The 26208-nt window shown below is 47.0% G+C and overlaps 1 protein-coding gene across 1 annotated transcript in view; it reads right to left on the bottom strand.

Moving 5' to 3' along the window:
• The window catches only part of csmd3b (CUB and Sushi multiple domains 3b), a 2394280-nt gene that overhangs the window by 368711 nt on the left and 1999361 nt on the right, over positions 1–26208 (bottom strand). The window contains exon 33 of the mRNA XM_038809755.1: positions 18520–18658. Within this exon, the coding sequence (XP_038665683.1) occupies positions 18520–18658 (139 nt within the window). The remainder of the gene's footprint in view (positions 1–18519; positions 18659–26208) is intronic.

Consider the following 26208-nt stretch of genomic DNA (forward strand, 5'->3'; position numbering starts at 1 on the left):
TGAAGAGGAGCTAATGGAGGCCGGGTTAAAGGCACGTCCAGGGTATCAGCAGGGCCTGGCTACCAGGCCCCACTGATGCGGGTGAGGTGTTGGGGCGGGGTGCGGGGTGGGGGGGGGGTGGTGGGGGGGGGCGCTGGGTCTGATAGGTAGCAGGGGAAAAGTAAATGTGGATGCAGCTTCTGGAGGAGCTTCCTCAAATAGACACAAGGGATGTTCAAAGGAGATCCTCCCCCTTGCCCGACACCAGCCCGCGCAGTTAAAGCCTTGTGGTTTTCCCCTGCCGTGGGAAAAGAGTGGTAGGGATGTGAATTGCGCTTTCACGTATCTGATCGTCAGTCCAGAAGTAAAACACTCGAACACGTCAGTAACGAATATTCGTTTATTTACGGCCGGGACAAATCTCTAAGCAGTCGGGTAACCACCTTCGAGAAGTGCCAAAATCCCAGAATAAGGACGGTATCTTTATACATCTTACAGCTTAGGGGTGGACCCCTTAAATTCCTAGATACACCTATGATTTGGCAAGGATCCAGAACATGTACATATATGGAATTATTCTTCGAGGTCGGGAGGTTATTTTTGACATAATCATTAGCACAAGTCACTATTAATGCTGTTCACAAAGGTCTTTCTTATCCCATGGCCATATGGCTCAACTCACTCCAAAGACAGTCCCTCTTACATTTCAATGTTTATTTGTTCCAACTGGTCAAACGAGCTTAATTACGTTATCTCTGCAATAAAGTAACGGTTCCCATTCATTCCATTCTTTGCCTTTTTGACCTCTCTGCTTTTACAGATGCGGGTCAGAACATTAATTAGTACCAATGCCACACTCCCTATATTCCATCCCATAACCTTCTGACATCTTTGCTTTCACAGATGCCGGTCAGAACATTAATTAGTACCAATGCCACACTCCCTATATTCCATCCCATAACCTTCTGACATCTTTGCTTTCACAGATGCCGGTCAGACACACTCCCTTTATTTCATCCCTTGACCTGTTGACATCTCTTTCACAGAGCTTTTCAGAACTGTTATATTAACCCTATCAGCGAAGTTCCAAATGAAATCCACTTCTACAGGGATAGAATAATGCACTTAAGTATTGGCCACTTAAGGGCCTCGTAGATTGAAAGAGGGGCAGTGCTGATGTCTGAATGCTTCCCTCGTAAAATGGAAGACAGGTCGAGGGCAAACATGCAAGCGGAGAGCAGGCCACAGATTTCATTTTAATAGCTCCCTGCCGTTAAAGCCATTGGCGGGAGACGGTAAAATTCTATCCTTTACAACTGGTCACGGAACCAGACTTGAAAACAGAACTAACCTCTACTTAATCATTCTTAAAACACCTGAAAATTGCAAAAAAGACAACATACCTGCCCTCAGTAATGTATGGATATGAGAAAGTGCACAAAAGGTACATTTGTGACTTGCACTCCTAATAAAGACTGTAACTCTTCAGAATCCTCTATCCCCGAGGGCTGGCTAGCACAGGGCTGAATAGCTGGCTTTTAAAGCAGTCCGAGGCAGGCCAGCAGCACGGGTTCAATTCCCGTACCAGCCTCCCCGAAGAGTCGCCGGAATGTGGCAACTAGGGGTTTTTCACAGCAACTTCATTTGAAGCCTACTTGTGATAATAAGCGATTTTCATTTCATTTTTCATAAGTGTCAAGAACACTTCACTCATAACTTATATTATTAGGAAAACAAAGGTAGTTTTACCGGATTTATATTTGTATTTGTAAACATTAGAAATAAGGTACAGTTTTAAGTGGGTTTAATTTAATGTTTCTGTGCCTGGGAGAGTAAAACCCATAGTTAGATTCATGCTGGACAATGGTATTTGTATGTGTGGGGGTAGTTTCAATTCCAACTGTGATTCGATTGTTCTTAGAGAGGGCTGTAGCATGAAGAATAACTTACTTTTAGCAACAGGAAGCCACTTTCGAGAGGGAAGGGCTTTCCTTTGTTCTCTGCCAAGAGAAGTTGGACTGGACAAGGGATTTGCAAAGATGTAAGCTTCCTAATGAACAAGTTGCAGTCACAATAACGTGATTTGAGACAGAAAGAATGTTTAAGATGAGGGGAGTTACGAGTGCAGTTACCAAGATACTGTTCTGAAACAAAGGGTTCTGAGTTAAAGAGGCAATTGCAGTAACCAGATTTAAATTGGGAAAGCAGACTCCAGGGGGAAATGGAATATTCTATGTAATTTTAATACAATACGGAAATCAAGAGTTAAAGCAATTATAAGCAGGTCGCACAGAAATCAAGACAAAGAAATCCTAAAGTTGCAAAATCCTGGACTAGGTTCACTGTTAAAAGTAGAGCAGAAGTTTTGTTAAAAGTGTCATTTGGAAAATCTAGTCTGGATTTCAGTAAGGGAAAGTATTATTATGAGAGGCGATTTTAAATCGTGCTTTTAGAAGTCAGATTTGGAAACTCTCATGTGACAATCATCTGGTGGGATTCTGATGAGAAAGGAACAACAAATCTATATAATCAACAGCCACTAATTTGGGTTCAGAGTGGAGTGTATATTTGTCCATATCTGTTTCAAAGGAACTGTGTATGTTAATGAGACCACTGTAGATTAAGATGTATTTAGTAAAATGTGTTAAACCCAAAACCTATGTGTAACTGTTAAACTAAGGGGGGAAGTAAAGGATTATTGTATAATAATCCAACTTTTCATGTTTAATGCTTTTATTCTTGTTAAAACTAATTTGCAGTCCTATGACTCTGTTCCTTCAGTCTTTATATAAAAAAGATACAGGTCAGGATTCTTCGTTTGGGCTTCCTCTGGAGGTGAATTGGAATGGATTTGCGCCCTTGCTGGGTGTGCAAATCCGAAAGCATTTCAGTAACCCTTGACATGCAAATTTTTGCTTTGCCAGGTTTGCGAGGGATTCCCGCTACCGGACCGCCATTTGAGAGGGCAGCCATTAGTGTGGTCCCATGGTTGTTCATGGCCACCCCCACACATTGCAAAGCAGACCCCACCCCATCATAAATCAGCCCCGAACCCTGGATTCTCTGGGTTCCCTCCCCCTTCCCCCAAGTACGGAGGTGACCTGACATCAAAAGGGCAGCACAGTGTGTTAAACCAGTTATTATATGTATTGTGGTAAATTGTTACTGTATCACATGTATTGTGGTAAACCACTGCCTGATGGCTCCGCCTCTCCTCAGGCTTGGTATAAAGGTGGCTGATCTCCGCCACTGCCCCAGATCGGGATCAGAGGCCAGGAGGCTTTCTGTTTAGCTTATTAGAGCCTCAGTTTCGTTCACTACTCCTCTTGTGTTCATTGATGACACATCAATTTAATAAGCTAAACTTTTAAGATGAATTCATCACTCAAGCCTGATCACCTGGAGCTGGATCCACAGGCAGCCGATGCCACTACAACATTCAAGCACAGGCTAAGCTACTTCGAAGCTTACCTCGGATCCTCCGTCGAAGGTGTCACCAACCTCCAAAAGCAGCAAATACTCAACGCACGAGTGAGCCCGCAAGTTATCCTTCTTATCAGAGGCGCCCCCTCATATACAGAGACGATAATGTTGCTGAAGGGACAATATGTAAAGTCAGTAAACAAGGTGTATGCTTCTTGCCACGAGGCGACAACGCCCCGGAGAATCATAAGCCGAATGCCTGCGTGCCTTGCGGGTACTTGGCCCGAACTGTGCTTGCCAGGCGGTATCGGCGATCCAGCTTACGGAGCTGTTGATCAGGGACGCCTATGTCGCGGGCATTAAATCGAATTACATCCGCCAGCGATTGCTAGAAGGGGGTACACTCGGCCTCCCGGAGACAGTGCAGCTTTCAAACTGGAAGTGGCTTTCCAGAACATGGAGGCCTACACCTCCGACCACGCGGCATCCTCGTGGGCGCCACCATCAACCGACTCGACAAGCCTGTGCCGCGCAGCAACCCGCCAACTACGGAAGCCTGAAGTGCTACTTTTGCGGCCATGGTAAGCATCCCAGACAACGCTGCCATGCACGGAACACGATTTGCAACAGCTGTGGGAGGAAGGGCCACTTCGCCAAAGCCTGCTAGGCCCGACCTGTCCCTAATGTTCCTAGGCCAAGCAGCACTGCCTGTTGCCTGTCGGGGCCGCATCCAGCTGCCGTGCCACCCGCCATGTGCGACCCATGGGCGCCACCATCTTTGCTGCCACCCGCCATGTGCGACCTGTGGGGGCCGCCATCTTCGCCGCCATCTTCGATTTTGCCTGCCACGCGCAACCCATAGGGGCCGCCATCTTGGGACCACTCCGCAGCCTCCAGGGGCCCCTGCACACCCGGTCGTACGCTGGCCGTCGCTACCTCCGGCCGGCCCAACCTTCACCTTCCTAAGCTCGCCTCTATCACACTCAAACAGTCCCGACCTCATCACCTCACGAAATCAACGATGACTGTCCAGATCAATGTGCACAAGACGGCCTGCCTCTTTGACTCCGGGAGCACAGACAGCTTTATACACTAACTTTAAGCTCTACATCCTCCCCCATCACTGTGCTGCCCTATTATTAGGGCTTGACTTCCAGTGCCACCTCCAAAGCCTTACCTTAAAGTTCAGTGGACCTCTGCCCCCCCCCCCCCCCCCCCCCCCTTCACCGTCTGTAGCCTCGCGACCCTTAAGGTCGCCCCACTCTCTCTCTTCGCTAACCACACCCCGGACTGTAAGCCCGTCGCCACTAAGAGCAGACGATACAGTGCCCGGGACAGGGCCTTTATCATGTCAGAGGTCCAGCGACTCCTACGATAGGGGATCATTGAGGCTAGTACCAGCCCCTGGAGAGTCCAAGTGGTGAGTGGGGAGCAGGGGTCCACCGAACTTTAAGTTGACTTGAATTCTGCGTACCACCAGCTCCCTATTCACCCGGAGAACCACCAATATACTGCCTTCGAGGCAGATGGCTGCCTCTATCACTTCCTCAGGGTTCCCTTCGGCGTCACCAATGGGGTCTCAGTCTTCCAGCGAGAAATGGACCGAATGGTTGACCAGTACGGGCTGCGGGCCACATTCCCGTACCTAGATAATGTCACCATCTGCGGCCATGACCAGCAGGACCATGACGAAAACCTCCGGCATTTCCTCCACATCACTAAGCTCCTTAACCTCACTTACAATAAGGAGAAATGCATTTTCCGCACAACCCGCCTAGCCATCCTTGGCTGCGTTGTGGAAAAAGGAGTCCTAGGGCCCGATCCCGACCACATGCGCCCCCTCCTGGAACTTCCACTCCCCTACTGCCTCAAGGCCCTGATGCCTGGGGTTCTTCTCTTACTCAGCCCAGAGGTTCCCCAACTATGCGGACAAGGCCCGTCAACTTACTAAATCCACCATTTTTCCCCTGACGGCTGAAGCCCGCCTGGCCTTCAACCGCATCAAAGCAGATAACGCCAAAGCCGCGATGCATGCTGTGGACAAGTCCATTCCATTCCAGGTGGAGAGCGATGCGTCAGACATTGCCCTAGCCGCTACTCTCAACCAGGCGGACAGGCCGATGGCTTTCTTCTCCCGTACCCTCTATGCCTCCGAAATTTGGCACTCCTCCATCAAAAAGGAAGCCCAAGCCATTGTAGAAGCTGTGTGACATTGGGGGCATTACCTGGCCGGCAGGCGATTCACTCTCCTCACTGACCAATGGTCGGTTGCCTTCATGTTGAATAATACACAGCGGGGCAAAATCAAAAACGATAAGATTCTGAGGTGGAGGATCAAACTCTCCACCTACGAGATCTTGTGCCCACCGGGGAAGCTCAATGAACCCCCAGATGCCCTATCCCACGGTACATGTGCCAACGCACAAGTAGGCCGAATTCGGGCCCTCCACAATGACCTCTGTCACCCGGGGTCACCCGTTTTCTTTTCATTTTATCAAGGCTCACAACCTGCCTTACTCCATCGAGGAGGTCAGGACCGTGATCAGGCACCGCCAGGTCTGCGTAGAGTGCAAACCGCACTTCTATCGGCCAGACAGAGCACACTGGTAAAGGCCTCTCGTCCTTTTGCGCGCCTCAGCATTGGCTTCAAAGGCTCCCTCCCCTCCACTGACCGTAACGTGTACTTCCTCAACGTTGACAAATACTCAAGATTCCCCTTTGCCATCCCATGCCTTGACATGACCCCTGCCACTGTCATCAGGGTCCTGCAAAATCTCTTCACCTTGTTCGGGTTCCCCACCTACATCCATAGCGATCGGGGTTCCTCCTTCATGAGCGACGAGTTGCGTCAGTTCCTGCTTAGCAAGGGCATCGCCTCAAGTAGGACGACCAGCTACAACCCCCGGGGCAACAGACAGGTGGCGAGGGAGAACGCGACGGTCTGGAAGGCCGTCCTTCTGGCCCTATGGTCTACATGTCTCCCAGGCTCTGGCTGGCAGGAGGTCCTCCCCGATGCGCTCCACTCCATCCGGTCGCTCCTGTGCACTGCCACCAATGAGACCCTTCACGAACGTATGTTTGCCTTCCCTAGGAAGTCCACCTCTGGGGTCTCGCTCCCGTCCTGGCTGACAGTTACAGGGCCCATCCTCCTCCAGAAACATGCGAGGAGTCATAAATCTGATCCCCTCGTCGAGAAGGCCCTGCTCCTCCATGCCAATCCACAATCCTACGTGGCACATCATGACAGGCGGCAGGACACAGTCTCCCTCCGGGATTTGGCACCTGCAGGTTCCCCAGCGACCATCACCACCACCCCGACCCTGCACCGTCTCCCTCCACCACTACCCAACTACTTCAAGATCTGGCACCTGCAGGCCCACCGGCGACCATCACCACTACCCCTGCCCCTACACACCCCTCCCCCCCCCCCCCCCCCCCCCCCCCGGGCTCCACCACTCAACTACTGGGTGAAGAAGAGGACAACACGCTCCCGGACACGCAGGTCTCGACACCGGTGCCCAACCAGAGTCGGGACCGAGATGCTCATGGCGGAAGGTCAAGGCCCCCGACAGACTTGACCTTTAAGTCCACTTCACGCCCGTTGGACTCTTTTTGTTTTAAACAGGGGGTGAATGTTGTAAACCACTGTTAGTATATTATATCTATTATGGTAATCTGTTACTGTACTACATGTATTGTGGTAAACCACTGCCTGATGGCTCCGACTCCCCTCAGGCTTGGTATACAGATGGCTGATCTCCGCCCCTGCCCCAGTTCGGGATCAGAAGCCAGGAGGCTTTCTGTTTCGCTTATTAAAGCCTCAGATTTGTTCACTACTCGTCTTGTATTCATTGATGGCACATCACACAGTAGCTCGCACAGTTGTTTTACAGCTCCAGGATCTCAGGTTCGATTCCGGCTTGGGTCTCTATCTGTGCTGAATCTGCACATTCTCCCCATGCTTGCGTGGGTTTCCTCCAGGTGCTCCAGTTTCCTCTCACGGTCCAAAAATGTGCAGGTTAGATGGATTGGCCTTAGTGTCCAAAGAAGGTTGGGCGGGGTACTGGGTTACGGGGATAGGGGAGAGGTGTGGGCTTAAGTGGGGTGCTCTTTCCAAGGGCCAGTGCAGACTCAATGGGACGAATTGCCTCCTTCTGCACTGTAAATTCTAAATAAATAAATGTATAAATTTTAACTCCACAGCTCACCCGCCCCCCCCCAGAGACCACCTAAATTGGGTGACCTCCCCAGAGATGCCCGAACTAGGGAAAGCCCCCAGAGATGCCCTAACTTCAACATGTCAGGACAAATAAAAACAATAATCTTTTATTGTCACATGTAGGCTTTCATTTACACTGCAATTAATGTTACAGTGAAAAGTCCCCAGTCGCCACATTCCGGCACCTATTCGGGTTCACTGAGGGAGAATTCAAAATGTCCAAGTTACCTAACAGCACGTCTTTCAGGACTTGTGGGAGGAAACTGGATCACCCTGAGGAAACCTACGCAAGAGGAGAACATGCAGACTCGCAGACAGTGATCCAAGCCAGGAATCGAACCTGGGACTGTGAAGCAACAGTGCTACCCACTGTGCTACCATGCTGCCCCAAATAATTAGTCACAGACTTTCAGCGGAGTCAACAGCTAAGTTCAATACATTTTTACTCTAAAAATGACACTGCTTCCTGCTGCACTCGCCCACTGGCCCATTTTTACAACAGCTCAGGAAGAACCAAAATAGTTTAAAAAAAACCTCCAAAATCACTCATGGCACTACAATGCCAACTCCTGGATCCTGTTTACCACTTCCGGGGGCAAACCTTGTCCCTACCCGTCTGCCCACTGACCAGCCATAACCCCCACTGACTGCCGAAGCCTCAGCCGCCCGGCTGAAGGTAATCCCTAATAGGGAATTAGCAATCGCAGTTAAGTGAGCACTTCATCGAACCCAAGTGGATTCTCCTGGGTGGCCGGCCATGTAGCAAGTCATTGCTTAGCACCCCAATGACACCTTGATGCCTGGACACTCTGCTTGAACACTGAGGGAGGCAGCACCACACACTCAGCAGCCAACCTCCGAACACCCAGGGGATGGGACATAGCTCCGGGGACATGTCCATGGCCGGAGGGTCGGTGGTGCCACGGGGATGGGGAGATGCCTGGAGAGATGGGCCTAGGGTTTGGAGGTCAACCCACATTACGAAACAAAGTGACAGTGGCATCATACTGGTTGTGCACAAAGGTGTTTATTATGTTTGATAATTTCCCACCCTCCCGATGGTGCTGTTCCCGCTCCTCCCCTCCTTCACCCCACGAGCACACTACATACCGGCCCATCCCCTCTCCCCCGATGTCCTCAATGGTCCCCGATGTGCTTTGCCCACCAAGCTCTACCACTATATCTAGATGTGTCACCAGGATGCATGCCAGAGGTGGAGGCAGTCAGCTACTTACCTCGTCCATGGCCTTTGATGCCCTTGGCAGGTGTACTCTGGGGGCCCTGGGGCTGGAGGGCCTGGCTGATTTGTCAGTGGCACATGCACAGCCGTGCTGTCCTGTCCAGTGTGGTGGCTGCGAGATGCGGCCTCATCAGTTCGGGGAGCTGGTGGCCACCGTCGCCACTCCATGGGATAGGTTTAGGTTGGCACGCAGCACATCCTCCTCCTGTTCGGTGTCCATAGGGCCCTGGGGTTCACCTTGGGATGGAGGGGCATCTGGTTGCCCCGGCTGCCTCTGCCAGCCTGGCGGTTCCCCATAGTACGCACCATTGTGTCGATGCCCTCGACGATGTTCCTCAGTGACTGGGACAAGCTCTGCAGTGCCTCAGCAATGCCGACCTGTAACTGGGACAAGCTCCGCAGAACCTCATCAAAGTCAGCCTGGTATTGGGTGACATCCCCCAACGAGGAGGGCACTCTGTCGAGATGCTCAGCCATGGCCATCACTGACTGCATGACATTTTGGGCACCTTCACTAATGGTGCTGACATCGTGCACCAGGTTCTCCACTGTGGTTTCCACCATAACAGTGCTGGCCTCGGAGCCACAAATTGCGGGTGACATCTCCTGCGCCCATAGCTTCTAAGACTCCTCCAAGCGGCTATGGACCTGCTGGAGTGCCACTGACATCTCCCTCTGAATGTCCCAGGTGCTCCCTAATTTCTGCATCAGCTCCAGGTAACCCTGTTCCACAGGCTCAGCATCAGGCTGGGTCCCAGCAGCCCTCCGAATGCTGTCTCGCCGGGGGTTGCTGCCTCCACCTGATGTCCATCAACAGCAGTATGGTGCTCACCAGATTGTGCCCCAGAAGCCTGACCACTAACATTTCCCATCAAGGTGCGTGTATCTGTGCTGGTGGAGGTCCGGGTGGTGGCTGTGCCGCGACTAATACGGTGACACCCTCAGAGTTCTCATCCAAGGTAGTCTCCTGGGAGACTGGAGAGGGTGCCGCCTGGGATGGGCCTGCAGAGAATGGACATGTGGTCAGTGGAAGGAATGGGTCAATACGTAAGTCAATAGCAACTCACATTTGAAAAGTCCCCTGGGTGGAGAGCCCGGTGGTTGCTCACCTCTGCGGCGTCCCCCAGCCTCCGCATGGGTGACCGCTCTGTCCTAGGTCACACTGGTCACCTCCAAGGTCTGCTCCTCAAAGATGATGAGGATTCTTAGGCCTGGCACCCCTCAAGCAACCTGGACCCTCTCCTGATGGTTGTGCGAATGCTTTTCCGAAGGAAACACAGACAGGGCATCATTAGCCACAATCGCGATTCAAAGTGGTGGGAGGGGTGTGTGGAGGAGGAGTTGGGGTGGGGGGTGGGGGAGGGGGGGTGGTGGTTTGAAGGGGAAGGGGTTTTGGACGCTCCAGAGGTAGGGAGGGGCAGGGTCTATGGTGTCTACTCACTCATGCTGCCCAATATAGGTCATTGACATTCCTGCACTGGAGGCCAGTCCTCCTGGTTGCACTTTCAGCTGCTGCTATCTCGTCCCAGGCAGCACTGGCTGACCTATGGCTATCCTTCCTGGACCTTTAGGGGAACAGGTCATCCTCCTGGCCTTCACCGAGTGTAGCAGCCTCCCCAGGTCATTGTTCCCGAACCTTGGGGCTGGTCTCCTCGGCACCATTGTTGCAAGCTGGCTGGTGTTGGCTGAGCAAGTGCTGCTTAAGTGCCGCTCGAACTGTTAGCAAGGGGCTGGTGAGTAGGGTCCTGGCGCATTAGCTGGCGAGCCTTCATTTGCGGCGAGAAGCTCATGAGGCCTCGTTAAGTGGACCAATTAAGGTTGAATAATGTTGCCAGCCTCACTGGGCTGAGCGCCAGGACGCTCGCGGCAATATCCGCTCGCTACTACACTTAGAAATCCTTCCGGAGAGTCGCACCCCTGGTTTTGCATTGTTCCTGTATTTATATTGTGTGGACTTTAGTACATCACAGAAAAATGACGTATTTCTTGATGTGAATGAATTGTTACTGCATAAAGGCCAATGTCCTCTCTGCCTCTGGGATTTGGTTCTGCAAAATTGTGGCAATGTGCTGCAAATTGGACAATATGAAGTGACTACAGCAATTTACAGGATTCATAACAGCAACTGTGTACTATGTCAAATCCACGTATATTTCAATATTATAGAGAAAAACTGCTTCAGCTTCAGTGAATCTTTGGACAACTTCAAACTGTAATCATTAGATGCTGAACAAAAAATCGAATCTTCAGCTCGAGCTGCAAACCTAAGTTGCTTTCTTCAGCTATCAATCATAATGTAATTATCTGGGTGATAATTATGTTAGAACCAAACTTGCATAACAGATTGGCAATTAGTAGAAAACTATCTCGCTAATTGAGTACATTTTGACTCAGAAGGGTCATCAAATGGAACTGTATAATTTCAGAAATTTCAGAAAACAGTATTTAGCAATAAATAATAAAACCCAGTAAATAAACAAAATTCATAGGGTACAGGCTCATGTTGAATTTAATTTTTGCCACCACTCACTGAGTTAATTCCACACAAATTAATTTCAGAACCACTTGTGCTCCACTCATACTGCTAGATCTAAAGATATGTGGGGTTCAAAATTCCGCATCAACAGTGCATGATCTAGACAGGCACTCCAATGCCACCCTCCGTTCAAACGTTGAAAGAAGATGCTGTTGAAGTAGTATTTTAGTATTTAATTGTGTTTTAAAAAAGTATTCTGGTCAATCCCTCCCTCAACCAACACCAACAACAAAAAACTACACTCAGCATTACTACTTCTGACATCTTGCTTTGTGCAGAATGGCTTCCACATTCTCAACATAGCTGCAATCATGGCATGAAAATAATTAATTCTCTGTGGAGTGCTTTGTTCCCCAACAGGTGCAATCTAAGGCAAGTATTATTTCTTCTAATTTGGCAACCTGTCAGGGCGATCTGAATGAAACAGCTTAAATAGATCGAAATAGTGGTGAAAATTGTACATTTATACACTCGTTTCTGACCTCAGTTGAACATTTTCCTGGGACCAGATGGGGAAATGAGGCTCTTCTCAGCAGAATAGGACAAACAATTCAAGTCTTAATCAAAACATTCCATTTAGCAGCTGTTCTGAGAGTAACACTGGGAGGCACGAGAACAACTGAAAGAAACTGGAGTGTTGCAGCGGCGAGCATGGCTGACTTAATTATTTACCAAACTGATAAATGAAATCTGTGCAGTTAAAAAGATTTTAGATAGCACAATGGGGTGGGATTTACTCACCAACTCGCCGTTGTTTTACGGCGGCTGAGGCGGCCCGCCAGCAGGATCTACCAGCCCCACCGTTGTCAACGGAGTTTCCTGTTGACTGCACCCCTTGTCACCAGGAAACCCTTGGGCCAGCGTGGGACTGTGGTGTGGATGGCCGGTAAATCTCACCCAAGGTAACAAGGTGATACTTATTAGATACTGGGGCTTTGCATCACTTTGAATTTTTCTATTGGGCTAACAATGTTCTTCCAATTTACATCTCCATACTTGATGCTTGATAGTGGGCAGGCTTAGCTCAGCTGGCTAGTCAGCGCGTTTGTGATGCAGAGCGAGGCCAACAGTGCGAGTTCAATCCCCAGACTAGCTGAGGTTATTCTATTCACGAAGGCCCTGCCTTCTCAACCTTTCCCCTTGCCTGAGGTGTGGTGATCCTCAGGTTAAATCACCACCAGCCAGCTCTCTCCCTCAAAGTGGAAAGCAGCCTATGGTCATCTGGGACTATGGCAACTTTACTTCATACGCTTGATAGGCCTCAGTGAAGTCAAATCAAAATGAGGACAGATACTCATTCTGTGACTTGACACTAATTAAGGCTACTAGTATTTAGTGTTGAAATAAAACAATGACTGAAGTAACAACACTGTGTCAAAATTACTGAAACAGAAAAAATAAATTAAAAAGTTACAAAAGCTTTCACCCATCATACAACTGATGTGGGATTGAGTTCAAAATGAAAGTGGCTCCTATACTTCTTTAAAATTTATTTTCAAATATTTCCAATTAAGGGACAATTTAGTGTGGCAATCTACCTACCCTCCAGATCTTTAGGTTGTGGGGGTGAGACACGGGGAGAATGTGCAAACTCCACATGGACAGTGACAAGGTTCCGGGATCGAACCCAAGACCTCAGCGTCGTGAGGCAGCAGTGCTAACCACTGCACCACCGTGCCACCAAAGTGGCTCCTATAACAAGATTTTTGGTTTGTTTGACGATAACTTGCATCGGAAACTAATATTTCACATCTATATAGTTGTATTTCTAATTTGCAGTAACATAATATATATGTCAGCCAATGAACAACTACATACATTCACCTAACTCGTTTAACAGAGGATATCATCCCAAGATTATTCACTGGGGCATGAGAGATAATGAATGTGAGCCAAGAGAATGATAAATGGCTTGGCAAAGAGGTGGGTTTTAATCATGGTCATTAAAGAACCTAAAATGCACAGTAGATCTGTCAGTATCTTTTTTTGTTTTTTTTTTGTACATTTAGAGTACCCAATTGCACGGTAGCATGGTGGTTAGCATAAATGCTTCACAGCTCCAGGGTCCCAGGTTCGATTCCCGGCTGGGTCACTGTCTGTGCGGAGTCTGCACGTCCTCCCCGTGTGTGCGTGGGTTTCCTCTGGGTGCTCCGGTTTCCTCCCACAGTCCAAAGATGTGCGGGTTAGGTGGATTGGCCATGCTAAATTGCCCGTAGTGTCCTAAAAAAAGTAAGGTTAAGGGGGGGGTTGTTGGGTTACGGGTATAGGGTGGATACGTGGGTTTGAGTGGGGTGATCATTGCTCGGCACAACATCGAGGGCCGAAGGGCCTGTTCTGTGCTGTACTGTTCTATGTAATTCATTTTTTCCAATTAAGGGGCGACGTAGTGTGACCAATCCACCTAGCCTACACATCTTTGGGTTGTGAGGGCGAAACCCATGCAAACACGGGGAGAATGGGGTTGCTTTAGCACAGTGGGCTACTTTAGCACAGTGGGCTAAACAGCTGACTTGTAATGCAGAACAATGCCAGCAGGGTTCAATTCCCGTACCGACATCCCTGAACAGGTGCCGGAATGTGGTGACTAGGGGCTTTTCACAGTAACATCATTGAAGCCTCCTTGTGACAATAAGCAATTATTATTGTTATTAATGTGCAAACTCCACATGCTTGCCCCTTAATTGGAAAAATGTTAAAATAATGTTTAAAAAAGTATAGGAGCCACTTACATTTTGAACTCAATCCCACATCAGTTGTATGATGGGCTAAAGCTTTTGTAACTTTTTTTTCAATGTTTCCGTAATTTTGACAGTGACCCAGAGCCGGGATCGAACCTGGGACCTCGATGCCATGAGGCAGCAGTGCTATCCACTGCGGCAACGTGCTGCCCTTGATCTGTCAGTATCTTAAGAGATGAAATTGGCTTAAATATTTTGGTGCAGATCTAATCTCGGGTAAAGGCTTAAACATCCAAAAAATTAGCTTGTCTTCGCTTTCTGCAGCCGCAAACACAATTGTTAATTTCCAGGATTACATTGCAGATCAAAGTGTTGTGTTATGATTGAAAGTGCACAATCAACCCAAAACTAACTTCAACTGGCTTGAAACAGAAGATCAAAAATTATAACCAGCAACAACCCAAAACAATAGACAACCTGGCTATTCCTTCAAACGGGGCAAAACATAACGTTTTAGTGATAATTAATGTACATGCCACATTCAGAATTATTTTTTTATTTATTTAATATGTGAAGGGTCTGAACCCCAAATACTCATTTAGTTTACAGTTGTGTGCCCTTGAAAAGCCAGTATAATTCTAATCCTTAATAAAATACATGTGGTCTTGTCGTTAATTTTTGATTCTCTTTTCCCCACACATTTTATTAACAGCCTCCTCATTTAAGGTAATCTGCCACTTAGTCAGTAGAGGAAACACCCTTGGTCATGTGCAACATTGTTTGTGCCTATCCACAGTACTGAGACCCATGCGGTAGAGGTTGGCTGCACAAGAGCCCTCACTAGACCTGAACCTATTTAGCAAGGACCATTATCGTCATGGTAGCTTGGGGCATGCTGGTCGACAGATAGGGTTTGTCACAAGGGACTTTTGTCACAAGGAACTTGTTAGTAACTTCCTGTGTTTCCCATTCCTTGATCCAGAGGATGTCTGCTGGCACATCTTTCTCAGTAAGTGTGCTCCATAGGGGTGCCAAAATGAAAGGTCGGCAGTAGGTGAATTAAACAGGTTGGCATGGATAAGTAAGTAAGGTACAGTGTGGATAGTTTCAATCGTCTTGTGGGTGTTTGCCAGCCAACAGGTATGTGATGGAGTGATGTTTGCAAGGACAAGATGCCAGGGAGGGATATTGAGTGCAGAGTTGCAGTTATGATGGGCACTATTGCATTCAACAAGATGTGTTTGCGATTACCTTTCCAGGCAGCTGCACAGCATTCTGCTGCAGAACATCCACAATCATATAAAATAGGTCCAGAATTAGACCATTCGGCCCCTCGAGTCTTCTCCACCAATCAATAAGATCATTAAGATCATTACTGATTTGTTTGCGTTTTGAGTTCCACATTCCCATCTACCCCTGACAACCTTTGGTTCCTTTACCTAACTAGAATCTATTTACTTCTGCCTTAAAAATTTCATGATGTGGAGATGCCGGCGTTGGACTGGGGTAAGCACAGTAAGAAGTCGGACAACACCAGGTTAAAGTCCAACATGTTTGTTTCAAACACTGGCTTTCAGAGCACTGCTCCTTCCTCAGGTGAATATGTTCCAGAAACATATAGATAGACAAATTCAAAGATGCCAGACAATGCTTAGAATGCGAGCATTTGCAGGTAATTGAATCTTTACAGATCTAGAGATAGGGGTAACCCCAGGCTAAAGAGGTGTGAATTGTCTCAAGCCAGGACAGTTATTAGGATTTCGCAAGCCCAGGCGAGATGGTGGGGGATGAATGTAATGCTACATGAATCCCAGGTCCCGGTTGAGGCCTTACTCATGTGCGTGGAACTTGGCTATAAGTTTCTGCTCGGCAATTCTGTGTTGTTGTGCGTCCTGAAGGCCGCCTTGGAGAACGCTTACATGGAGATCAGAGGCTGAATACCGTTCATTCACCTGAGGAAGGAGCAGTGCTCCGAAAGCTAGTGTTTGAAACAAACATGTTGGACTTTAACCTGGTGTTGTAAGACTTCTTAATGTTAAAAACTACAGTGACCGGGGCGGGATTCTCCGACCCCCCGCCGGGTTGGAAAATCACCGGGGGGCGGCGTGAATCCCACGCCCGCCGTCTCCCGAAGTCTCCGGCACCAGAGATTTGGCGGGAACGCACCGCGCCTGTCGGCGCCCCCCTCCCCTCCTCTCCGGCAATTATCTGGCCCACGATGGGCCGAAGACCCGCTGCTGTCATGGCGGACCCGCCGGCGGGAATCAAACCACCTACCTTACCGACGGGACCAAGCAGCGCGGGCGGGTTCCGGGGTCCTGGGGGGGACGCGGGGCGATCTGGCCACGGGGGGTGCCCCCACGGTGGCCTGGCCCGTGATCAGGGCCCACTGATTGGCGGGTGGGCCTGTGCCGTGGGGGCACTCTTTTCCTTCTGCGTTCGCCATAGTCTTCACGATGGCGGACGTGGAAGTGACCCCCTCCCCTGAGCATGCGCGGGGATGACGTCAGCAGCCGCTGACGCTCCGGCGCATGCGCGGACTTCCGCTGTCCGGGGCGCCAACCACTCCGGCACGGGCCTAGCCCCTCAAGGTTAGGGCTTGGCCCCTAAAGGTGCGGAGTAATCCGCACCTTTGGGGTGGCCCGACGCCGAAGTGGTTCACACCACTCCATCCCGCCGGGACCCCCCGCCCTGCCGGGTAGAGGAGAATCCCGGCCCTTGTTTCCGCCGCCTTCTGAGGCAGAGAGTTCCAAAGTTTCTCAACCCTCCGAGAGAACAAAATTTTCCTCATCTCTGTCCTCTAAGGGCGAACCCTAATTTTAAATTAGTTGTGGACTCATTCACAAGAGGAAACATCCTTTCAAATTCCACCATGTCATTACCATTCAGATTCTTATATACTTCAATCAAGTCACCCCTCACTCTTCTAAACTTCGGTGGGAACAAGCCCAGTCTGTCTAACCTTTCCTCATAAAACAAACCACTCAGTCCAGATATCAATCTAGTAAACTTCCTCTGAACCACCTCCAATGAATTTACATCTTGCCTTAATTGAAGAGGCCAAAACTGCACACAGTATTTGAGATGTTGTCTCGTCAATGCCCTATATAACAATAAGCATAACATCCTTATTTTTATATTCAATGTGCATTACAGCAAAATTATATTTTCAGTTTACTCAAACAGACTAAGATTTTACAACTGAGACACTTGCACATGTTCACAGATCAACTATAAGTCGGTGATTATGTCACCATTTAAAATGTTTCTCTCCGAGCCAAAAGTTCACTGAGCAGACAAGAGTTTATAATAACAGTTAAGCAAAATAATCTTGCTTTAGCTTTCTGCAGAAGATAATACACCCATGACCAATGTCAAATCAGATGCAATTGTCACCAGATCATAATTTTAATCCAGGACGTGGTCAGATAGATAAGAACTGAGGTGAACCACAAGTTGTCCTGATCTTGAAGTGTAAAGCACGGGCCATTTTAACTACAGGGCCTCAACTGCACAAATTGAATCTCCAGGCTAAAACTGACGGAAGGCAAAAGCTGGTTGGTGGGAAGGAGCACAACAGTGGGTGACAGGAGTTCACTGTCACAGACTAAAGATACAGTCCTCAACATGTGGATAATTCACGGGGGTGGCCGCAAGGTGGTTTTGGGGAGGGGAAGCTCCCCAAAGGTTTTAGGCTTCACCTCATGAAGCAGGGCAGGATGGTGAAGCCTGAAGGAGTGGAGGCCCAAGTTTTTCTCGTGGGACTTGATACTCCTGCTCTTTCAGGCCCCAAAAATATAGTCCTTTTTATGCCTCATCTGACTGTTGCATCTCTTCTCGTTCGAAGACGTGATTGAAATATTACAATAACCACTGTCCCTGAAGACAGTTTAAAATTGGAATTCATGGAATTGGTGTGGGTAGTCAGTGGGTAGACCCAGAGGCGGTTTAGCACCCTGCCCAGCCATTAGTTTCTGCCAGGTGGGAGGACTAAAATTGCACCTTCAGATTTTAATCCATGTCTCCTGGTGCAAAGCACCATGTTATAATACTTACTCCTAAATATGATTTCACAGTGTCAGGCATCTTTTGGTACCTCAACCAAGAGCCCATTCTTCATGCTTGAACTTAGAAAGCAAATATCAAGAGATTATTTGCTTGCAGAAAGCAACATCCTCACCTTTATTCCCTTCTTACCTAACGTCAGCAAACCCCAACAAGGGTCATTAGATTCCAGTGATAAGCAGAAGTTATGATTGATTTTCTCAATCCTTTACCAAAGGCTGCTGATTGGAGTTACAGTGTCATTGTGTTGTCGCATCAACTTTCCTGTTCTGTATCATTTAATTATTCATTGCCTTCATCCCATGAGCCTTGGTAAAGCTGACAGCACATCATTAACAGCAATAAAGTACACAATTTTGAATAGTGAAAAAATCATTACCTAATAAATGTCAAAGATATGATGTAGTCGTTATTAACTGTGATAGTCCAGTCACACTCCTTGCCATGTGGATAAGGATGGGGGTAACTTGGCGAAAGAATAAATCCTGAAGAACTTGTCAGGTTGCCTCCACATGGTGCTGAAAAATAAGATAAATATGTACTTGTACTAAATTGATGAAAATTTAAATTCAAAATCACAATTGCCTTTGCATTCCACAGACTAGCACATATTCAAACTGCATTTTGATAAACCTGGGCTTATTTTGAATTTCACAATACAAACCAGTCCATTTTCTGTGGTATTTTGACTTTGCTTTGAACTTTGAAGGCAAGGGTCAGGTTCTGTGCAATAGGCATTTTAGAAAACAGTCGCAACCTGTGCACCACACAGGGTATTCCAAAATAAGGGAAGCATTGCAAGCTCATCAGATGAACACCAAACACAAAATGGAACACTGTGCATGCTTAGGAAAATGTTCTCTGAGCTTATTATTTCTTTGATGCTTTTGAGACGCAATTTGAGTAGGTTTCCACTCTGATATACTGAAACTCGGTGTCATGAAAGATATAAAACCTCAGTTATTTATTTGACCAATTGGACAGCTCTTCAATATTGCCTTGAGATGGTGCTCATAATCCACAAAAAAAAAAGAAAAAACTGCGCTAGCATGATGGGCAAAATGGCCTACTTCTCTACTGTATCAATCTATGATTCTACGATAGTGTAGCAATTGAAAGCTGCAAGCTGTTAAATCATATGAAAAGTGCTTTTAGAAAAGCACAAATTTTGGACCTGAAAATTATTCCTGTATGTTATTAGTTGTTCAGAACAGGCTGTGCACTATTAACTAGTGACAAATCAAGCAGAGTTAATTGCGCTGCCACAGCAACTAAGATACAAGAGGGGATAAGTAGAATTCATAAGGCATAAAGAGACAAAGCAAAGCCTCTGTGAAGAAGTCGACTCATATTAGCATTTCTTTATTGCATACATTTGTGCTGCAGTGAAATGGCAAAGAAACTGAAAATACAACATCAAATTTTGGCTTTAATAGATTTAAACTTCAAGATCTGCAACCTAACTGCACTGCATTTTATGCTGAATCCAAAACTGCTCGTCTTACTAACTTTTTTAAATCAAAATTTAGTGCTCCTTTAATATGAACGATTATATTTAGGTAGATATGCAAAAGAATAACTCCAGAAGTGCTTTTTGAAGATCCACACATGTGCATACCTAATAAACATCAATTAATATTGATATTGAAGACACAAACAGTTAATTGAGTATTCGGTGCTTTGTATGATTAAGAATTTTACTGATTGGGCTGTATTCTTCCATCAACAGTGAAGCAACAGTGTTTACATTTGACCTCAAAAAAAGCTGCCTACAAAGATCTCCAGCGATCTCTGCAGCATGGATTTCTCCCTTCCTGACAGCAACTCAAATTTTGCACGAAGACGAGGGGATTTCGGGGAGGCCAGCAACAGTATTTGTCACAAAGCAGAGTAAGCAGCCAAATTAAAGACACCTAACCTAATTTTTTGTGATAAGCTTTGTGGTGTTCTTTGTGTTGCTAATTTTAAGGATGGTTGGCGTAGTGTTCACAAAGACCACAAATAGCTTTTAACTTGAACAAAGCTATAAATTTATTAACACTACTTAACTGAATTCAATACTTACTCCTACATAATACACAGTTGATAATAAACATATGATGTACACTGGAGGTGGATAGTGTATAATCTACACTCATCTACAACTAATCTCTACACTATTACATTAACTATGATCTGCTCTCACTCACACTATGTTTCTTTCAGTCTGTCCTCTCGCCTTCTCCTCAACTTCTCACTCACAATACGAAGTCTTACAACACCAGCTTAAATTCCAACAGGTTTGTTTCATTCACCTGAGGAAGGAGCAGTGCTCTGAAAGCTAGTGTTTGAAACAAACCTGTTGGACTTTAACCTGGTGTTGTAAGACTTCTTACTGTGCTCACCCCAGTCCAACGCCAGCATCGCCACATCTCACTCACAAAGCTTAACATCGATGCTTTATATAGTTATACATCTAGCTCCATCTAGTGGTTGATTTACACATTACATGACCCTTACAGTTCTTTACATTTGTGACAATGTCACAACCTTATGAAATCTGAATCCCATAGTACAGAAAAGAGGCGATGCACACTTATTCAGTGTCTGGTGATTTTGTAGTATGCGCCATGCCAACTTTGTGTGGCCTGCTCATTTTAAGGATTTCAGCATTTAGCAAGTGCTAAACCTTAGCAAAGGGCCAATATTGTCAAGAGCGAACAGAAATTAAAGCTAGCCTGCACAACTTAAAAGCTAATCTGCACTGCTGAAAGTGGGAGGTGCATTATGGCTGGAGAAGGTGCTCGCATTTGTGCAAGAAGTGAAATGTTCATGAGAAAATAGTGAAGAATAGCACAGCACAAGAGAGAGTGAGGTGAAAATACTGGAAGCCTTGGTGGAGGTGGTGGAAAGGAAGAGAGATGTCCTGTTAGCAGAGGCAAAAAGGCACATTCTAGAAAGGCATGTGTTCCATGTGGAAGCTTGCACTGTGAATATAGCTGAATATTCACTCTGTCTGCTTCTATTTGGCAAGTGAGAAAGACTTGCAATTAGTTCACAATGAATCAAAAGTATCACTGATCTTCCTTATGTATCAGTGGATGGCAAACTGGCAAGGGTTTGCAAATATATCCTGCTCCAGCTCGGAAGAAACCAAGTTAATAAAACCACATCATCGTGATTTTGTTCACAACCACTGACAATTCTTCCCTCTCCTTGCTTTAAGCTTGCATTTAGTGAGGGCATCCTTCAGAAGTGCCAACATCTCACATCTTAGGCAACATTTTCCATTTTCTTTTTCAAAGTGTTGGCTCAGCTGAAAAAAGCAGTGTGCAGCCTGTCGGCTATACTGCTAGTTTTTCTTGCCATATTTTCCAACACTTTGAGAAAAGAAAATGCTGAAGACTGATCCCACACATCATGCTGACAGGTGGACTCATTCATATAATTGCACGGCGGGAACCCTATTGCATTACTGGTGAGATGCAGGAACGATCGCATTGCGAGATCTCACTGGCGCAAATATCGTTCTTGGTCTCTTGCGAGATTTTGCATCCCGTTGTCATTTACGCCCATAGCAAATGGGGCTGCAAAATACTAGCCATTTCTCCTCCTGAAAGGCAGACAGGAGAATTGCTCTCTACACACACCAGAAGGATCAGGCCCTCCTTGTTCTCTCTCTTCCAGCAATCTATCCTGCTTTGTGTGACCTCTGTTCCTTCTCCAAGTCATGTTTATTACAAGGGGAACGTCAACTAATGCACCTGCACCCATGTCTTGAATTCAGCAAAAGAACATAAGAACATGGGAATGATTATCCGGGACCATTCGCCACAGGCACAAATTTCATTATGGCCGCCACCTCTCGCGAGACCGCCCTAATGGGATTTGTGCCAGGGACATCTTAGAATGAGATCTTCCCTGCCCTCTACCGGTGACATAATGATAACCATCCAATTTCATGGCTTTAAATAACACCACATCTTCTATGGATGTCAGATGTTCCCCCTCCTGCCACCAGGTTGGCACTGCCATGGGGTGGGGGCAGGGGGAGGGGCTATCTGGGAGCTCCACTGGCAATGGGGGGGGGGTCCCATTCTGTATGGATTCCGACGATTGTAGTCAGGGTGACCACAGAATCCAGATCCCAGCAATGGTGATGGTGGTGGTGTGTGGGGGGGGGGGGGCTTGCTCCCCATGCCCATCTATGCTACTTCATATGGATCCTCATTCCCCATGCCAAGCTATGGCCCCAAAACCCCCTATGGCCCCACATGCCAAGTTATTCATCCAGGCTCTTAACTGTATCAATAGCAGAAACTGCAAACACTTGATCTTGTGACTTTACCTTGTCACATAATGAAACAGACAAAAGAGATCAGAGAGCCATGGCTGTCTATCAAGTAATGTTTTATCTGGGACTCAGATGATTTAGTAGGTGATATCTCAGGTCGCTGCCAAGAATACATAATGAGACTTTGCTGAGTACTCAAGGAATCCATCAGTCCATTGAAACATTTGACCTCCAGGTCTGGTTGATTTACACCTTTATTGGACTTTGGTTAAAAATATTTTTTCTTAAGAAAACAAAGTTTTCAGCAAATCATGGTTATTTAAATTTGTTTACACGTCCTACTGTCACTATAAGGTTCATTAATTCTATACAGTGATTAGCTGGTGAACGAGCATGGAAGTGTCATAGCTTGGTATAGGGGGTATGAAAGCCTATAGGGATTGTTTGAGTGGCCATAGGTTGACATGATGAACCATGAAAGTTGTTTCAAAGGCATAGCACGTCATAGGAGACATGAAAGGTCATATGGGTTCTTTGGTGTATAGCTTGGCATTGAGGGGTATGAGGAGCAATGGGGATGAGTAGAGCCATACCATGGCATGGGCCTGTTCAAAAGGTCCCCTCATGCAGTTTATAGCTCACAACATCTTTGATGTGCAATGAACCAAGACTCTTCGAAAAGCTTGCCCAACTCCATGAAAACTCTACAATAGAGCTGGCCAGGTCGGGTGTGCCTGAACCAGCCCACAGCCATAAAAGGCATAATTCAAAATCATAAACCCTGGGAATGGGGTCAGGAATCCCAGAATCAGATCCCGGCTTACATTTTTAAAGGCCTGGTCCCGATTAAAGAATCATCCAGTCTATTGAGGTTTTGGTGTCCACTGACTGTGTTTTGGATTTGAACATTGCCAGGCGCAGATTCCATGAAGAATTGCTCGTGAGACGTATCCATTCGAGGTGTAGACACTCACCCAGAATTATTCAATTCAGAACTTTCTGGCAGTGTGATAGCCTGGGTTGAAATTGCAAAGATCACATGATCTCCTTGACAGCTATCTTAACTGATCAACAGTGTCTATTTTTAATTAGATTGGGGCAGTTCAAGAAACAGATGAACACGGCCCATGTTTGAAGTTTTGAGAATGACTTGCCTTTTACCGGGCATGACAATAAGAAATGAGAGATGGAATAGACCATTTTGCCCTTTGAATCTGCTCTACCATTCACTAAGATCATGGCTAATCTTCCACCTCAACTCCACCTTCCCACGCTATCCCTATAACCCTTAATTCTCTTAGTCCCCAGAAATCTACTAAACTTTGACTTGAATATACTCATTGACTGAGCATCCCCAGCACCCTGGGAAAGAGAATCTAAGGAGTCACAAACCTTTGAGTGAAGACGTTTCTCCTCAACTCAGTCCTAAATATCTTACTCCTTATTGTTAAACTGTGACCCCGTGTTCTAGATTCTCCAGGCAGGGGAAACATTCAATCAGCATAGACCCGGTGTTATATCAGTGAGACTGCTACTTATTTTTAAAGAAAGAAGAAATCCAAAATCCAAGTTATTTACTGAAACAATGAAGCCACAAGATTCCATGCTTCAAAAAAAACAAGAATTCCTCACAGAAGAGTCACACAATGCAATCATTTATCTTTGACAAACATTCATACTTTAACTCCCAGAATCAACACAAGTTAAACATGAATTAATAGGCAAATTGAAGTCAATTCTAAACTATAAATTTAATTGCAGGTGCAACTAAGACAGATATTTTGAATTGGCTTGGCAGTCCACTCAACATATAGATCTGGAATCTCAGTCACAAAGTCCTTCAAGACTCTCTCTACACATGAAGAATTTCAGCTCCTGTCTGAGGATTTAGCCTGACTCCTCGCTGACAGCAGTGCCAACCAAAGTTCCAAGCAAGCAGTCGTCACCAAAACTGACAGACATCTGTAGAACCTCGTCTGCTCAGGGCTGTCTTGAATGGTGTAGATCCATCAATGCTACCCTTCATGAAACTGAAACAGCTGCATTAACTGCATAGTTTCTATTCTCAGCTTCTGGATCTAGCTGCTGTCTTCTTCAGCCTGCCTGTACCGCACCACTGAAATCAGAATAGTTATCATCATCATGAGCTCCAATAACTTTTGTCCTTTGCATATGGTTTCAGTCAATTTTCGTTTCCGGCAGCTTTGGTTTTCAATCTCACTTTCAGGCTTACTGCCCTCACAAAATGTGAGGATCAGTTTCATTTCTCAGTTTCCCTTTTGGTATCCATTTTCAACCAGTGCCTGACTCAGAAAATACAAATTTTGAACCTAAAGATTGCAACGCACCTGTCAAGCCCCTTAAGAATTTCATGTTTTAATTGGATAATCTCACATTCTTGTCAACGGTATGGAGCATAGGCCTAATCTATGCAATCTCTCCTCATAAACCAGCCCATTCATTTTAGGAAGCAGCGTAGTGAATACCTGTTGCAACTGAGGCAAATATGTCCTTCCTTAGATAAAGAATTCAAAACTGCACACAGTACGCAAAGTGGGGCCTCATCAATGTCCTGTCTAACTATTGTAATATTTCTATACCGTTATACTCAATTCCCTTTGTAACAAAGGGATTTTCCGCCCCCCTGCGCCGAATTTTCCGCCGGCAGAGGTGGCTCGCCGTTGGCCGCCAGCAGGATCTTTCTTCCACCAATGCCTGTGCCGTTGTTTTGGCTCACCCATCCCACTGCTGGGGAACCCGTTCACGTGTGGTTACCTCTGGAGGGACTGGAACATCCCAACGGTGGGAAGGGCCAGACATTCCCGCCCGAAAGTCAGCACATCATTTGTCTTCCTAATTGCTTGCTGCATGTGCACGATAACGTTCTGTGATTCATGTTCAAGGATATTGAGGTCCATCCGAAAGCAAACATTTCCAGTCTCTTGCCATTCAAAAGGTTTTTTGGGCACGATCTACTCGAATGGGTACAGAGTTGCGTAATGTGTGTAATTAGCCGAGTGTTTCCCAGCGCTCGGAGCATCGAGAAACACCAAACTATCAAATGGCCATTCAGATAGATTGAGGCTTCAGCGGGAATGTGCGGCCGAGGCTGCACTTAGTCCCGTTTCCTGCAATGAGCTGCGCTCGCTGGAACACCTCAGTGCAGGATTAAATGACATCCCAATCTCTCGACCCCCCAACGCGCCCCCCCCCCCCCCGAATTCACAAAGCTCAAATCAACAATAAGGGAGTCCACGGGTCCACCCCCCCCCACATGCTCCCACCCCGCACCTCCCTGCACCTGCGCAGGGCACCCCCTAGCCCGATCCACAGCACAGGGGAAAATGCCAGCTGCCACCTTTGCAGTGCCAGTCTGACATCCTGGCAATTCTGCCAGCTGACAGTGCCACCTGGGCACATTGGTAATGCCAGACTGGCACCTAGGTGGCACTGCCAGGGTGCCAGGCTGGCAGTACCAATGTGCCAAGTGGCAGCAGCAGTGCTAGGGTGTTACTCTGCCCCGGACCTTGGGGCTTCCGATCCACGAGGAGACCCCCAAGAATGCAATTCCATCTGCTCCCGGTTTGTGTAACCCAAAACTGAATGGCGCCAGCCAAAGATGTCCAAGCCAAGAGGGTTAGATCCCACGCCTTAGGTTGATCATGGGAGTTCATATTAGAGCAAAAATAACTGTCTCACTCTGATAGGCAGACTTGCTAAAAATGATCCCGCCCACATAGAGCGGATTTCACATTGCGATGTCTCTCACGAGGCGTGGCAAGCCTGATAGATCCT

The sequence above is a fragment of the Scyliorhinus canicula genome, chromosome 10, assembly GCF_902713615.1.
Source record: "Scyliorhinus canicula chromosome 10, sScyCan1.1, whole genome shotgun sequence".
Taxonomy (NCBI): Eukaryota; Metazoa; Chordata; class Chondrichthyes; order Carcharhiniformes; family Scyliorhinidae; genus Scyliorhinus; species Scyliorhinus canicula.